Here is a 17,746-nt window from a genome sequence, read left to right as displayed (position 1 = left end):
GAACATTTGACAGGATGCATATTGATACTTCCTGGCCACATATCTGGATAACTGACAATGCAGTGGTGTAAGAAGAAGAATATGGGCAGCAGAAAATGATGGTGATGATGACAATGATCAGTCCCTATTTCAGGATTCTGCTGAATTACCAGAAAGACAAACACAAGAAGGAGGATAGCTTGAGCCTTGTTTATATTTCTAGCCAGTTTGCTTTTGAAAGCAAAGACTAAAAGTCCAGCTTCAGACATACAAATCTTCACTGGTACATGTTAAAAGTCCAAGTAACATCCATATTGGCTTAGAATAAATAAAAAACACGGGTTTCAGATGGCTTGTGCTATATTAAGCAATACCACAGTGCTGCTCTATATAGCAAAAATCAGTGTCCCTTATGAGCACCAGCCACAGGTTGGTTTTTACTTCAGTACCATCATGACAGGCACAGGGGTCTTCAGTAGTCCCTTGACCGTCATAGCAAGCCATCAGTGCCCCGTGATCATTTCATGGGAGTGCTGATGGGCGCTTATAATGGCTCACCCCTCTTCCAGCATGATGTAAATGCTGCTGTGACAGTTTAAAGCACCACTCCAGCGGGGTTTTTTCAGTGCTGGAGTGTTTTTTTTTAAATCTAAGGCTGCTGCCCCCTGTCATGTGCTCACCTTCACCGTGTAACTACACCGCTCTGGTCCCGTGGAACCAACTTGTTACAGAAACTACTGACTGATTACTTCTTGTTCTTTCAGGAAATCCACATGCACACTACAGTTCAAAGGTTTGGGGTCACCCAGAGACAATTTTGTCTTTTCCATGAAAAATCATACTTTTAATTATCAAATGAGTTGCATAATGAATAGAAAATATAGTCCAGACATTGACTAGGTTAGAAATAATGATTTTTACTTGAAATAATAATTTTCTCCTTCAGACTCTGCTTTCGTCAAAGAATGCTCCTTTGCAGCAATTGCAGCTTTGCAGACCTTTGGCATTCTAGCTGTTAATTTGCTGAGTTAATCTGGAGATATTTCACCCCATGCTTCCAGAAGCCCCTCCCACAAGTTGGATTGGCTTGATGGGCACTTTTGGCGTACCATATGGTTAAGCTGCTCCCACAACAGCTCAATAGGGTTGAGATCTGGTGACTGGGCTGGCCACTCCATTACAGATAGAATACCAGCCGCCTGCTTCTTCCCTAAATAGTTCATGCATAATTTGGAGGTGTGCTTTGGGTCATTGTCCTGTTGAAGGATGAAATTGGTTTTAATCAAGCGCTGTCCACAGGGTAGGACATGGCATTACAAAATGGAGTGATAGCCTTCCTTATTCAAAATCCCTTTTACATTGTACAAATCTCCCACTTTACCAGCACCAAAGCAACCCCAGACCATCACATTACCTTCACCATGCTTGACAGATGGCGTTAGGCACTCTTCCAGCATCTTTTCAGTAGCTCTGCATCTCACAAATGTTCTTCTGTGTGATCCAAACACGTCAAACTTCAATTCGTCTCTCCATAACACTTTTTTCCAATCTTCATCTGTCCAATGTCTGTGTTCTTTTGCCCATATTAATCTTGTCCTTTTATTAGCCAGTCTCAGATATGGATTTTTCTTTGCCACTCTGGCCTGAAGGCCAGCATCCCAGAGTCGCCTGTTCACTGTAGACGTTGGCACTGGCGTTTTGCGGGTACTATTTAAAGAAGCTGCCAGTTGAGGACCTCTGAGGTGTCGATTTTTCAAACTAGAGACTCTAATGCACTTGTCTTGTTGCTCAGTTTTGCAGCGGGGCCTCCCACTTCTTTCTACTCTGGTTAGATCCTGTTTGTGCTCTCCTCTGAAGGGAGTAGTACACACCGTTGTAGGAAATCTTCATGTTTCTGACAATTTCTCGCATGGAATATCCTTAAATTCTAATAACAAGAATAGACTGTCAAGTTTCACATGAAAGTTCTCTTTTTCTGGCCATTTTAAGAGTTTAATGGAACCAACAAATGTAATACTCCAGATTCTCAACTAGCTCAAAGGAAGGTCAGTTTTATAGCTTCTCTAATCAGCAAAACTGTTTTCAGCTGTGCTAACATACTTGCACAAGGGTTTTCAAGGAATTTCTAAACATCCATTTGCCTTCTAACACAGTTAGCAAACACAATGTACCATTAGAACACTGGACTGGTGGTTGTTGGAAATGGGCCTCTATACATCTATATACAGTGCCTACAAGTAGTCTTCAACCCCCTGCAGATTTAGCAGGTTTGATAAGATGCAAATAAGTTTGAGCCTGCAAACTTCAAACAAGAGCAGGATTTATTAACAGATGCATAAATCTTACAAACCAACAAGTTATGTTGCTCAGTTAAATTTTAATAAATTTTCAACATAAAAGTGTGGGTCAATTATTATTCAACCCCTAGGTTTAATATTTTGTGGAATAACCCTTGTTTGCAATTACAGCTAATAATCGTCTTTTATAAGACCTGATCAGGCTGGCACAGGTCTCTGGAGTTATCTTGGCCCACTCCTCCATGCAGATCTTCTCCAAGTTATCTAGGTTCTTTGGGTGTCTCATGTGGACTTTAATCTTGAGCTCCTTCCCCAAGTTTTCAATTGGGTTAAGGTCAGGAGACTGACTAGGCCACTGCAACACCTTGATTTTTTTCCGTCTTGAACCAGGCCTTGGTTTTCTTGGCTGTGTGCTTTGGGTCATTGTCTTGTTGTAAGATGAAATGACGACCCATCTTAAGATCCTTGATGGAGGAGCGGAGGTTCTTGGCCAAAATCTCCAGGTAGGCCGTGCTATCCATCTTCCCATGGATGCGGACCAGATGGCCAGGCCCCTTGGCTGAGAAACAGCCCCACAGCATGATGCTGCCACCACCATGCTTGACTATAGGGATGGTATTCTTGGGGTCGTATGCAGTGCCATCCAGTCTCCAAACGTCACGTGTGTGGTTGGCACCAAAGATCTCGATCTTGGTCTCATCAGACCAGAGAACCTTGAACCAGTCTGTCTCAGAGTCCTCCAAGTGATCATGAGCAAACTGTAGACGAGCCTTGACATGACGCTTTGAAAGTAAAAGGTACCTTACGGGCTCGTCTGGAACGGAGACCATTGCGGTGGAGTACGTTACTTATGGTATTGACTGAAACCAATGTCCCCACTGCCATGAGATCTTCCCGGAGCTCCTTCCTTGTTGTCCTTGGGTTAGCCTTGACTCTTCGGACAAGCCTGGCCTCGGCACGGGTGGAAACTTTCAAAGGCTGTCCAGGCCGTGGAAGGCTAACAGTAGTTCCATAAGCCTTCCACTTCCGGATGATGCTCCCAACAGTGGAGACAGGTAGGCCCAACTCCTTGGAAAGGGTTTTGTACCCCTTGCCAGCCTTGTGACCCTCCACGATCTTGTCTCTGATGGCCTTGGAATGCTCCTTTGTCTTTCCCATGTTGACCAAGTATGAGTGCTGTTCACAAGTTTGGGGAGGGTCTTAATTAGTCAGAAAAGGCTGGAAAAAGAGATAATTAATCCAAACATGTGAAGCTCATTGTTCTTTGTGCCTGAAATACTTCTTAATACTTTAGGGGAACGAAACAGAATTCTGGTGGTTTGAGGGGTTGAATAATAAATAACCCTCTGAATAAACTTTTCACAATTTAAAAAAAAAAAAAAAAAAGAAATAACATCCAGGCTGATCTACAGTCCAAATGTCACAATACCAAGTTAATTCCGAATGTGTAAACCTGCTAAATCTGCAGGGGGTTGAATACTACTTGTAGGCACTGTAGGTATTGCATTAAAAACCAGACTTTTGCAGCTAGAATAGTAATTTACCACATTAACAATGTATAGAGTGTATTTCTATTTAATTTAATGTTAGCTTCATTAAGAAAAAATGTGCTTTCCTTTCAAAAATAAGGACATACGGTATCTAAGTGACCCTAAACTTTTCAACTGTAGTGTACATCAGCAATAATAGACTGAGTATGACCCTAGGATCTAATGAGCTTGTGCAAAGGTCTTTTTAATTGCAGGCTTTTTGGGCTCCTGTGTCACGGCACAGGTTGCACCAATGATGTGTCCGCACCACCTCTCCTGATTCACTATAAGTATGTTCTGCTTAATGAACAGGCACCTTGCACTCCATCCTTTCCACTTATCAAGATTTGCATTAAAGAAGTTGTTGTCCAGTTACCAAAACTGATTTTTTTTTTCTAATAAATCTTGCTAATATGTGCCTCTCCACACATCTATTATGTTTTTTCAGCAATATTACCTTTTATTGTGTTCTAGCAGCACATCCTCATTGCTGGCTCCAGCTCTGATGGGGTTAATCTCTCTTCTGACTTCCTGGGTTCAATTCCTACAACTCCCATAATTCTTTGTGGCTCTAGGGCTGTATCTAACACACCCCCTCAGCTCTCCTCTCCACCCAAAGTCTCCTCCCTGCCTCTTCCCAGTGTGGATGCACTGAGAGCAATGACAGCAGAGACAGCAGAAGCTCCCAGCTCTACACAACCAGGGGAAGAAAGCGGCTATCTTCTGCTTGTTCTCATATAGTTCATAGTCTGTGTGTGTGTACAGAAATTATGATTATTAGCCGGCGCAACATGTGAAAAAAATAATTGGGAAAAAAAAATTAAGGGGTCATGAAATTGCTTTTTTCCCCTCTTGCTTAGTCTTTGTGTGTCGTCCGTATCATCCGTGTGGCATGTATTTTGCAGGCTACTTTCACATCAGCGTTTTTTTGCCTGTAGGCAAAAAAACGTAAACCGCATATGACCGGATACTGTGGATTAAATGTGCAACGCATGCAACCGTTATTTTACCGGATCCTTCTTCAGCGGGACACAGAATTTATCGGCCGGCACTGGAGTCAGCTGACTCCTGTTCTCACAACCCGAACACACTGCAATGGCTGCAGGTGGGCTCATTCACATGACCGATCTGTTTGTCCTGGTCAGTTCCTATTTTTTTGCGGACCCACGGACAGGACCATCTTTTCAATGTCTTTTGTGTAGGATCGGATGGCACACGGTAGCACTTCCATGTGCATCCGATCCTACAAAAAAAAACACATCGGATGCCGTATGTCCGCTCCGTTATTATGGAACATGTCCTATTCTGTTCCGTAATAACGGACCGTGACTCAATACAAGTCAATGGGTCTGCAAAATTCCCGGAAGCCACACGGAAGCACTTCCGTGTGACTTCCGTCGGGTGCCCGTGCAGTCTGTGTACCGCTCTAGCCCCATCCCCACAGCTGCCCGCACAGAAGTGTCAGCAGCTGCCCGCACTACAGTGTCAGCAGCCGCGGGCATGACAAGCGCTACCGTCAGGAGGTTAGTAAGTTCATTACCTGCGGTGATGAAGTCCTGCATTCCTGACGTCAGCGTTCGTCACTGCCTTCTATGCCCGCCGCTTGTCACATCACCTCTCGCTGTCAACCCGAGACTGTGACTAGTGGTGACGTCACAGGCCACTTGCGATACTTGGTTTGTGAAGGCGGCGGTCATTGAACTCAGTGACAGCTCTGCTGTCAGGAGTTCAGCGATCACCACAGGTAATGTACCTCTCTAACCTCCTGACAGCAGTACTCGTCATGCCCTGCAGTGACCTGGGCTGACCTATTGATGTTAGCTCAGGTCACTGCACGGCTCTCCCAGCCAATGGGGAACATTCTGTTCTTCATTGACTGGGACATTGACTATGGTATGGATCGTCGTGGGACCCCCTTGGATTACACCAGACCTGGATTTGTTTTTCTTTCTAATAAATTGGTGAAAGAGGGTATGTGTTGGGGAGTGTTTTTTTAAATAAATATGTGTTTGTTGTCTATTTTTGTTTTATTACTGACTGGGTTTGTGATGTCGGGTATCTGATACACGCCTGACATCACTAACCCCAGGGCTTGATGCCAGGTGACATTACACATCTGGTATCAACCCCATTTGCCACCGCACCAGGGCAACGGGATGAGCTGGGGTGAAGCACCAGGATTGGCGCATCTAATGGATGCGCCACTTCTGGGGCGGCTGCGGCCTGCTATTTTTAGGCTGGGGAGTGTCCAATAACGGTGGACCTCCCTAGTCTGAGAATACCAGACCACAGCTGTCCGCTTTACCTTGGCTGGTGAACGAACCAATTTGGGGGGGACCCCGTGTTTTTTGTTTTAAATTATTTATTTAATTTAAAATAACAGCGATGGGTGCCGTCTGTTTTGGATTACCAGCCAAGGTGAAGCTGCCAGATGTGGTTTGCAGGCTGCAGCCGTTTGCTTTACCCTAGCTGGCTACAAAGGATAGGGGGGACCGCATGTCATTTTTTTTATTATTTATTTTTTGGCTAAATACAAGGCTAAGCACCTTAGTGCCACATGAAAGTCACAAAAGGGTGCCAGCTTAGAATATGCAGGGGGGTGGGACATTATATATGTCTTTCTCATCTATGTATCTATCTATCTATCTATCTATCTATCTATCTATCTATCTATCCCTCTATTCATTCATTCATTCATTCATTCCTCTATCTCTCTGTCTCTATATCTATCTATCCATCTCTATATCTATTCATCTATTTATCTTTCTTGCTGCTTCCGTTTTTTGCGCTCCGAAAAAAAAACGGAAGGCACACGGATGCCACACGGATGCATCCGTGAAAAAAAAGGGACCATTTTATGCAGCCCGCAAAAACGGAACGGTCATGTGAATGTAGCCTTAACAGCAGTCACTGCCTGCTGCCGATCACATGTGACCGTGTGCGGGCTGTGTGTACAGGAGTTCAGCTAAGTTCAGATCAGCTGACACCAGTGCCGGCCAATTAGGCTGGGGCCACACGGGGATTACTGCGATCCCCTCGCATTACACTCGGCTCACGCTCAGTACAGCAGAGGTGAGTGTCATTCGTGTGTCCCTGCGACTGAGGTCCAACTATTCGAGCAGACCTCAGCTGCGGGGGGGCGATCCAGCACTCAGGAGGGACGGGCCAGCACTGAGGAGGGGTGGGAGGGATTTCTCTCCCTCTCTCCTCCGTAGTCGGCTATTGCGATTCTCGCTCTGCACTCGCGGTACATCGATGTGCCGCAAGAGCAGTGCGATTTTCCTCTCACCTCATACACTTGAATGGGTAAAAGAGAAAGAGTCTCGCATTGCACCCGCAGCATCATGCGATTGTTTTCTCGGTCCGATTAGGGCTGAGAAAATAATTGCTCATGTGCACTGATACACAGGCTAATATTGGTCCGAATGGAATGCGATGTTTTATCGCACTCCACTCGCACCATTTTTCTCGCCGTGTGGCTTAGGCCTTACTTGTTCTGTGTCCCCCTGCATCCATCGCAGCGTGTGCGGGCTGGAGTTCAGCTGAGTTCAGATCAGCTGACTCCAGTGCTGGACTGAACTCAGGTGACCTCACAGCCCGCACATTCTGCGATGGATGCAGGGGGACACAGAACAAGTAATCAGCCGACACTGGAGTCATCTGATTACTTGTTCTGCTGGCGCTGTGGTCAGGAGTAGGGATGAATGAGCAGTAAAATGCTCTGGTGCTCGATGGGCGAAGCCCATGTCGATTTTTTTATGTAAAAAAAATTCATTAAAAATAAAAAAAAACAATAAAAAAAAATCACATAACCCTAACCCTAGGGTTAGGGGTAAAAAAAAAGTGTGGGCTCCCGCTGCATTTTCTATTTGTACGCTAGCCAGGTACAGCAGGCAGCTACGAGCTGCCCCCAACCCCCAGCTGCCTATTTGTACCCGACTGGGAACCAAAAATATAGGGAAGCCCTTTTTTTTAAATTGTTTAATAAATTTCATGAAATAATTTAAAAAAAAAATGACGTGGGCTTCGCTCATTTTTTTTGTGTTCAGCCAGGTACAACTAGGCAGCTGGGGATTGGAATCCACAGCGCAGAGTGGCCCAAGCTTTCTGGGCCCCCCGCTGCGAATTGCAGTCCACAGCCGCCCCAGTGGCGCTTTCATAGAAGCGCTATCTTCTGGTGCTGTATCCAACTCTTCCAGTGCCCCTGGTGGCAGGTGGCACGCTGGGTAATAAGGGGTTAATACCAGCTATGTTTTACCAGCTGGTATAAAGCCCGAGATTCTTAATATCAGGCCAAGTTTGACCTGGTCATTAAGAATCTCAAATAAAGGGTTAAAAAAAAAGACATCACACAGAGAAAAATACTTTATTAGAAATAAATACACAGACTCAGTAGGGACTCCATGTTTATTACTCCCTCTCACCCCTCCACGATCGAGAAATTTCTGTACTGACCATGCCAGGAGAGAGAGAGGGAGGGAAAAGAGAGAGAGAGGGATAAGAGGAGGGAGAGAAGAGGAGGAAGAGGGGAGGGGGAGAAGAGAGTGGGGGGAGAGAAGAGAGGGGGGGGGGGGAGGTGCTCTGTCACCAACTTGCTCCACTCTGTGACTTGTGGTGCAGGTGACAGAGTGGAGACAGTTGGTCCCATGCAGCAGGACAGGTGACAGAGCAGAGCGGTGACATGCTCTGCTCTGACACATGCGGTGTTGCATGTCACCAGCTTGTCAGTCTCTTGCTGCATCCTGTAGTGCTGGTGGGAGGAGCACATGATCACACCTCCCGACACCGCCCGTTCTCCTGACATCGCAGCAGAGCGGGCGGGTGGAGAGTGAGATCAGTACTCCACACTGGTGCCCCGTGCCTCACCATCTGCCGTACGCTAAGCTGTCTTCACCGCTCCACACTGGCGTCCTCCGGATCCTCCCCTCGATGCTGGGCTGTGACGTGCAGTAGTCACCGCCTGCAGCCCTGTCAATCAATGTGAGTGGCGCCAGCATCCTCTGACGTAACCGTCAAGTCTGAGAGCCCGGAACTTGACGGGACGTAAGAGGATACTAGCGGCCACAGCACCAGGGGGTTATGTGACCGGCACTGAGCGTGCAGGATAGCGCCGCTCAGTGCCAGAAGTGCAAATAGAAGCCAATGCAGAAAACGCCTATAATGGTAAGGTACACTCATAGAGAAAATAAAAAAAATGGGTGAACCACCCCTTTAAAAATACCGCTCATGATGAATTTGGGCTGGTCATTTGCACAATTTGTTCTGTGTTCTATTGTTTTCTTTCTCTCTATGGCTTAGCTGTGATTTCCTCTTTCTATCCAGATTCCCCCCGAGGTCATGTCATCATTCTATGGCTGATCCAATCTTTTGCATTATGTAAAATAGGTCTCTAATGAGGTTCCATGCATTCTACGATCTACATAGAATAAAATCCATGTTTATCTTCTAACTGGTTTTGAAAGTCCCTTATTCTTCATACATTTTTCTTTCCTTTTGCAGCACTAAAAATATAAATGGGACACTGTCATTTGTAAATGGCTGGGAAAATGCGACTCACTCAAACTTGACTTTCTTTAGTTGCTGCTCAGTTTACAACAATACAGTTTGTCAAGGTCTGTGACCGTCTTCAGCCATGTAATTTCTCATGCATAATGGGACAGACCAGCACTGAGAAACATCAGCATCAGGAATTACTGGCATGTGGATATAAGAAGTTCAGCCATGTGGACTGTGGACTGATACATCCAGAAGAACAGACACATCAATTATTTATAAGTATAGTTTCATTAATACCCTGGAATATTGTAACACAATGGTAAGTTATCTACCTCTCCCATACAATACAATGCAGCACAGTGGAGGCCTGCTTCCTCAGTGCATCATGAAGGACATCTCACATTTTAAGATATCACAATAAAAACCTGATTTTACTTTTTTTTTTGCCAAAGTACAATGTTCGTTAAATGTTATACTGTCTAATATGTTGAAACACAAACCCCTTGGTTTGTAATGTATGTTGGATATGTCATAATTGCTAACATTAAAAAGATGTCTTAAAGGGGTTATCTATTACTATGTAACCTGTCTCCATCAGTCCTAACAGCTGTTAACAAGCATATTTGTAATTATATGTTATGCATAATTACATGCTTCTAAGCCGATATCTCCCTGTCAGTCACGCGATGCAATGTGTATGTATACTGTTCTCTGCCGGGGACTTTCTGCCAGGTCCACCCCTTTTCCGAGCTATGATTACAGATGGATTGTCATCATCCTCCCTCTGGAGGAGAAGGTTGGAAGAGTTGGTGGCGATAGATAACAGTGTAGAGAGACATTTAATAATGTGACTGGCAGCAAGGAGCCTGCTGAAAAACATGAGATAAAAAACACAAATATACTTGTCTGCTCCTGGTAGGACAGATGAAAGGAGATTCTACAGTCTGCAGCGGGGTCATAATTTCTACAGCGCCTGAGGCAATCAGTACTGCAGTCAATCATTGCACTCAATGGCAGAACTGCTGAAACCAGTGATTGGCTGCAGTGATCACAAGTGCTTTATTAGTGAGATCACCACTGCAGCCAGTCAACATACACCAGAGCAGCACCGGAAAGGTACCTAGGGATAATGTGCAATGCTGATTTGATTTTTAGCAAGTATAAACCTATGGACAAGAGACAGCTGAAAATGGAAAATCCCTTTAAAAATTCATAGGTGAGGACAGAGCTGCTTATTTTACAGCTTATGCAGAGTGATCTCGGCAGAAGGAAGATGGAAATGTTTACTCTGGGGTGCATATGCATATCCATTTGTCACAATTCATTATATGCAGCTGGAGTCTTCCAACCCAAACTCAGCAGACTCATAGGTTTACATAAGGCTGTCAGGTTTGGGCAGAAGACCCGGTGCATGTCGGGGAATCGCAGTCTGCAACACGCTGATGTGTGAATGTGGCCTTTGATTAAATTTGATTACTTTTTTCTACTTGCTACAAATGGAAAAATGGAAACCAAAGAAGTTTTCAGCAAATATTGAAAGGTGTGTATACCTAAATGCTTAATCATCTCTATATTCTATGGGGCTTTTGTTTGTTTTTTCTCATAAAAAAAAGTTTGCACGATGTTCTATTTTGATCCAACTTTTGGACCAAATTCATCCATTTAAGGCCCGCAACACACATCCGTTGAAAACAAGCGTGTTTGGTCCGTTTCCGTACATACCGGAGATACGACCAAACGTGCACATATGTTGTTCTATGTTAAAAGACACACATGCGTGTTATTTGATCTTTTGTGTGTTCGTGTGTGTCCCACGTTTTTTGCTCCGTTTGGCACGGAAGCATGTTCGTTTTAGGGACGGAGCACGCACACACGGACATAATGTTAGCCTATGGGAGTCCAAATAAAACGTTCCTTGCACGGATGTGTGGTTATGTTGTCCGTGAGAAATGTCCATGTGTGATGCAAAATGTCGTTACTACATGTCGGAAGACAGAGTAGCGGGATGAGAATGAACTCGGGTGAACTTCACCCGACTTCATTGTCATGCCGCAGCTCTGTCTGTGTGCCGTGTACTGATTAGCGGTAACCTGTGAAGGATTCACCGGTGACCGCTAATCCCCCGAGTGACTGAAGTTTCCCCCCCTCTCTCATACTCACCTATCCCCGATCCCCGGCGCGGCGCTGCACGGCGTTCACACAGCTCCGGCGGCTTTTTCTAATTTGAAAAAGCCGGCCGCTCATTAAACAATCTCGTATTCCCTACTTTCCCCGCCCACCGGTGCCTAAGATTCGTTGCAGTTAGACACGCCCCCACGCTGAGTGACAGGTGTCTCACTACACCCAATCACAGCAGCCGGTGGGCGTGTCACTATGGAGTATAGAAATAAATAATTAAATAATTAAAAAAAACGGCGTGCAGTCCCCCCAATTTTAATACCAGCCAGATAAAGCCATACAGCTGAAGGCTGGTATTCTCAGGATGGGGAGCTCCACATTACACTAGATGCGACAGTTCTGGGACAGTACCCGGCTCTTCCCGATTTGCCCTGGTGCATTGGCAAATCAAGGTAATAAGGAGTTAATGGCAGCCCATAGCTGCCACTAAATCCTAGATTAATCATGTCAGGCGTCTCCCCGAGATACCTTCCATGATTGATCTGTAAATTACAGTAAATAAACACACACACACCTGAAAAATCCTTTATTAGAAATAAAAAACACAAACACATTTCCTGGTTTACCAATTTAATCAGCCCGACAAAGCCCTCCATGTCCGGCGTTATCCAGGATGGTCCAGCTCTGCTGCATGAAGGTGACTGGAGCAGCAGAAGACACCGTCGCTCCGGTCACCTCCACGCAGCAAATGAAGAGAGCCACGTGATCAGCTGAGCTGTCACTGAGGTTACCCGCTGTCACTGGATCCAGCGGTGGCCGTGAGTATCCTCAGTGACAGCACAGCTGATCGCGCTACTCACCTCAGTTGCTGCGTGGAGCTGACAGGAGCGGATGTGTCTTCTACTGCTCCGGTCACCTTCATGCAGCAGAACTGGTAGCGATGCTGGACCATCCTGGATTATGCCGGACATGGAGGGCTTTTTTGGGCTGATTAAATTGGTGAACCAGGAAATGTGTTTGTGTTTTTTATTTCTAATAAAGGATTTTTCAGGTGTGTGTGTTTATTTACCGTAAGTTACAGATTAATCATGGAAGGTATCTCGGGGAGACGCCTGACATGATTAATCTAGGATTTAGTGGCAGCTATGGGCTGCCATTAACTCCTTATTACCCCGATTTGCCAACGCACCAGGGCAAATCGGGAAGAGCCGGGTACAGTTCCCGAACTGTCGCATCTAATGTATGCGGCAATTCTGGGCGTCTGCTGGCTGATATTGTTAGGCTGGGGGGCTCCCCATAACGTGGGGCTCCCCATCCTGAGAATACCAGCCTGCAGCCGTATGGCTTTATCTGGCTGGTATTAAAATAGGGGGGACCGCACGCCGTTTTTTTAATTATTTTTTTATTTATTTATTTTACTGTACAGTATAGACACGCCCACCGGCTGCTGTGATTGGGTGCAGTGACACAGCTGTCACTCAGCGTGTGGGCGTGTCTCACTGCAACCAATCATATTTGCTGGTGGGCGGGGAAAGCAGGGAATACGAGATTGATTAATGAGCGGCTGTTTTTTTCAAAAGAGGAAAAGCCGCCGGACTTTAGAGAACAGCCGTGCAGTGCCGCGCCGGTGATCGGGGAACGGTAAGTATGAGAGAGGGGTACTCCATTCAGTCACTCTGGTGATTAGCGGTCACCGGTGAGTCCTTCACGGGTGACCGCTAATCAACACGTGACACAGACAGAGCCGCGGTATGAGGATGAAGTCGGGTGAAGTTCACCCGAGTTCATTCTCAGCGCGCGACTCTGTCTGCTGTCAGCCGGCATGTATCAACGACATTTAACATCACACACGGACATTTCACACGGACAACACACACACACACGTCAGTTAAGTTTCACACGCACACACGACCATTCCACACGCACACGTGGTTACCATACGCCGGACACACAGCCACCACACATGCGTTATTTACGGACCAAAAAACGGATTACGGACATGAAAAATGGCCCGTATTACACGTGCGTGGTTATCAAGGACGTGTGTTTTAGACCTAAGGAAGTGGGTCTAGAAAAAATGGATAGCACACAGATTCCATTTTGGTTGCCGCCATCTTCTGTTTGTTTTTCCCTAACTGTTTGCAAAACCTTCATAATTTTTTTGCATATAAAAAAATTGATGACAAATTGTCACTCTGACTTAAAGTGGATGAGAAACAGATCCAGTTCACTGATGAGAAAAATTTGAAAATATAGGATTTGGCTGTGGCAAAGTTGGCACATTTTTTCGAATGGTGCTGCCTATGTGAAAAATAATAATGTCACACCTAGAACATGGATGTATCCTTTGAAAAAAAAAAAAACTATTGTAGAGACTCTCATATTTGCCTAAAGTCTAAAGCCTGCTTTACACGTTGCAATTAGTTGTACAATCACGTTTGCGATGTGACACGCCCAGGTTGCATATGGGATCTTATGAGATTGCACGTAAGTCGTTTATTTGCTGTCACACATGCGTTAGTAGTCTATGTTAAATTGATCAATTTTGTGTGCGATCCTTTAGATCATGTGTTCTGTGACGTATGCATTGGGCACCCTTTTTTTTTATTTATTGACTTGCCAAGCGTGTGTAATGTGTAGGGATGCGTTTTTACTATGTCATCTGCCATTCAGCTCTGCTACATGGCCGTTAACAGCAGACACAGACAGCCATGTAGCAGAGCTGAATGGCAGATGACAGCAGACACAGAAAGAGCCGCACGATCAGAATGAACTCGGATTAACTTCACCCGACTTCATTGTCATGCTGCGGCTCTGTCTGTGTCGCGTCCTGATTAGCGGTCACCAGTGAAGGACTCACCGGTGACCGCTAAACTCCTGAGTAACTGAATTGAGCTGCCCTTTCTCATATACTCACCGATCCCCGATCACCGGCGCGTCGCTGCACGGCATTCACACTGCTCCAGCGGCTTTTACTATTTTGAAAAAGCCGGCCGCTCATTAAACAATCTCGTATTCCCTGCTTTTCCTGGCCACAGGCGCCTATGATTGGTTGCAGTGAGACACGCCCCCACGCTGAGTGACAGGTGTCTCACTGCACTCAATCACAGCAGCCGGTGGGTGTGTCTATACTGTGCAGTGAAATAAATAATTAAATAATTTAAAAAACCGGCATGCGGTCCCCCCCAATTTTAAAACCAGCCAGATAAAGCCATACGGCTGAAGGCTGGTATTCTCAGGATGGGGAGCTCCACGTTATGGGGAGTCCCCCAGCCTAACAATATCAGTCAGCAGCCGCCCAGAATTGCCGCATACATTAGATGTGACAGTTCTGGGACTGTACCCGGCTCTTCCCGATTTGCCCTGATGCGTTGGCAATCGGAGTAATAAGGAGTTATTGGCAGCCCATAGCTGCCAATAACTCCTAGATTAATCATGTCAGGTGCCTCCCCGAGATACCTTCCATGATTAATCTGTAAGTGACAGTAAATAAACACACACACCCGAAAAAATTCTTTATTAAAAATAAAAAACACAAACATATACCCTCGTTCACCACTTTAATAAGCCCGAAAAAGCCCTCCATGTCCGGCGTAATCCAGGATGGTCCAGCGTCGCTTCCAGCTCTGCTGCATGGAGGTGACCGGAGCTGCAGAAGACACAGCCGCTCCTGTCAGCTCCACGTAGCAACTGAAGACAGCCATGCGATCAGCTGAGCTGTCACTGAGGTTACCCGCGGCCACCGCTGTATCCAGTGACAGTGGGTAACCTCAGTGACAGCTCAGCTGATCGCGCTATTCCCTTCATTAGCTGCGTGGAGCTGACAGGAGCGGCGGTGTATTCTGCAGCTCCGGTCACCTTCATGCAGCAGAGCTGGAAGCGACGCTGGACCATCCTGGATTACGCCGGACATGGAGGGCTTTTTCGGAGAAAATAATTACATTGCCTGATAATTACCATATCTCAAAGATTTGATATATTAACCTAAATAAACATCTCCTTTAATATACAACATTTCTCTTCTGGCTACCTTTGAATTTTTGGAGTAAATGATACTGTATAATTGAATATATTTCTCTATTTCTGTGACTTGTTTATAAGTCCATAAAGCACTGAAGCAAATATCCATCTTTTAGATCAACATTCATTATCTAAAACTATCTTAGGCCTGAAACACACATCCGTGAAACACGTGCGTGTTTGGTCCGTTTCCGTATATACCGGAGACACGGCCAAACATGCACCAATGTTATTTAATGTTTGAGGACACATGTGCGTTTTTCATTAAGGTCCGTGGGTCCGTGTGCGTGCTACGTTTGTGTCTCCGTTTTGCACAGAAGCATGTCCGTTTTCAGCATGCAACACGCAGCACGGACCCAGTGAAAGTCAATGGGTCTGTGCGCACGTCCGAGTGACATGGACGCATCTCTGTTTGCTCCCTGTACGTTTTGTGCTTTTTTCATGTGATGTCGGTCTTTTTTCTTTTTCTGTTTCGTTCTCTCCCTCAGTCCGTCGGTCGGTCGGTCTCTCTCTATGTCTGTCAGTCGGTCTCTCTGTCTTATCTGTCCCTCTCGCTGTCTATCGGTCAGTTCCCCCCCTCTCTCATACGTACCGTTCCCCGATCTCCGGCGCGGCGCTGCACTGCTGTTCTCTAAACTCCAGCGGCTTTTCCTCTTTTGAAAAAGCCGGCCGCTCATTAATCAATCTTGTATTCCCTGCTTTCCCCGCCCACCGGTGCCTATGATTAGTTGCAGTGAGACACGCCCCCACGCTGAGGGACAGGTGTCTCAGATGTCTCACTGCACCCAATCACAGCACCTTCACAGGTGACCGCTAATCAGTACACGGCACACAGACAGAGCCGCGGCATGACAATGAAGTCGGGTGAAGTTCACCCGAGTTCATTCTCATCGCGCTACTCTGTCTGCCGAAATGTAGTAAACGACATTTTGCATCACACACGGACATTCCACACGGACAACAGAAACACATGTCAGTTAAGTTTCACACGCACACACGGACATTTCACACACACATATGGCTAGCATACGGGATACATACGCAGGCCACACATACCATAAAAACGGACCTAAAAAACGGAAAACGGACCCGAAAAACGGCCCGTTTTACACGGATGTGGTTTTCACGGATGTGTGTTTTAGGCCTTAGAGGTAGTCCACATTCTACAGGCTATTATTCCCACTGATAATTTTGAGCAAATTTACATTGAACCAGATTTTTCCTTGTGTGTTTTGGTTTAGCTAGTACATGTTTTATTACTACAATAAAAAAATGGTCATCATAAGAAATGAGAAGTATTCTGACATTTGCTCCTTAAGATGAATATACCAGTCATTTCAACAGCATATGAAATAAATACATATTATTTTAGCTCTGATGCTTCTTCTTATTTCCAGACAGGTTTTAGAGCACATACTTACATTATTTTTGTGCTGAGAGACCATAGCAGATTTTAGCTCTTCTGCTGCCTGAGGCAAAAATTAATATTGCACCACTCTCCACTGTGCAAAATATACTGGCAGAGAATGAACGCAGTTCTGTCAATTTTTGGGGGTTTTGCTTTTACTGTATTATTCTCTTTAAAGAACTTGAACTTGTGGTCATCTGATCACTTATACTGTATATTGTAATACCACAGTTCATAGGACAAAAAACAATCTGCTATGATTGAATACAACACCAGAATTACAATCAGTACATAAATAAATCACTCAAAACACAATCAGTACACAATTATATAATCAGAACCATCATCAGTACATGAAAACAGCATTCTAACCATCATCAGTACATGAAAACAGCACCATAACCACCATCAGTACATGAACACATCACCAGAACCACTATCAGTACATAAATACATAACTAGAATCACCATCAGTACAGAAACACAGCACTGTAACCACCATAATTACATGAATACATTACCAGAACCACTATCAGTATTTCAATACACCATCAGTACAATCATGTGTAGATGAAAACTTCACCACAACATAATCACCATCAGTAAATTAATACATCGCATAACAATAATCAGTACAGAAATACAGAACCATCATCAGTACATAAAAAAAAACCAAACTACCATCACTAGATGATTACATCACCAGAACCACCATCAGTACACATACTTTACCAGGACCACTATCAGTACATGAAGGCATCAACAAAACCACCATCAGTACATGAACACATCACCGGAGCTCCCATTGGTACAAAAACACAGGATCAGAACCATCACTACATTAACACAACACCAGAACCACAATCACTTCTGGAATGCATCACCAGAACACCATCAGT

General features: G+C 45.2%; 1 protein-coding gene across 2 annotated transcripts in view; it reads left to right on the top strand.

Annotated features, from left to right (window-relative positions):
* SLC28A1 (solute carrier family 28 member 1) overlaps positions 1 to 17,746 on the top strand; it is a 300,208-nt gene that overhangs the window by 162,821 nt on the left and 119,641 nt on the right. The window contains exon 18 of one of the 2 annotated variants that reach the window (XM_075345490.1): positions 9,305 to 9,867. The exons of the other annotated variant lie outside the window; for it this stretch is intronic. Within the exon in view, the coding sequence (XP_075201605.1) occupies positions 9,305 to 9,425 (121 nt within the window). The 3' untranslated portion in view covers positions 9,426 to 9,867. Of the gene's footprint in view, positions 1 to 9,304; positions 9,868 to 17,746 lie in introns of those variants that run through there. 2 annotated transcript variants of the gene reach the window in all.

The sequence above is a fragment of the Anomaloglossus baeobatrachus genome, chromosome 4 (assembly GCF_048569485.1).
Source record: "Anomaloglossus baeobatrachus isolate aAnoBae1 chromosome 4, aAnoBae1.hap1, whole genome shotgun sequence".
Classification (NCBI taxonomy): Eukaryota; Metazoa; Chordata; class Amphibia; order Anura; family Aromobatidae; genus Anomaloglossus; species Anomaloglossus baeobatrachus.
The sequence above is the reverse complement of the archived record's forward strand: the minus strand, read 5'-3'. Positions and strand labels throughout refer to the sequence as shown.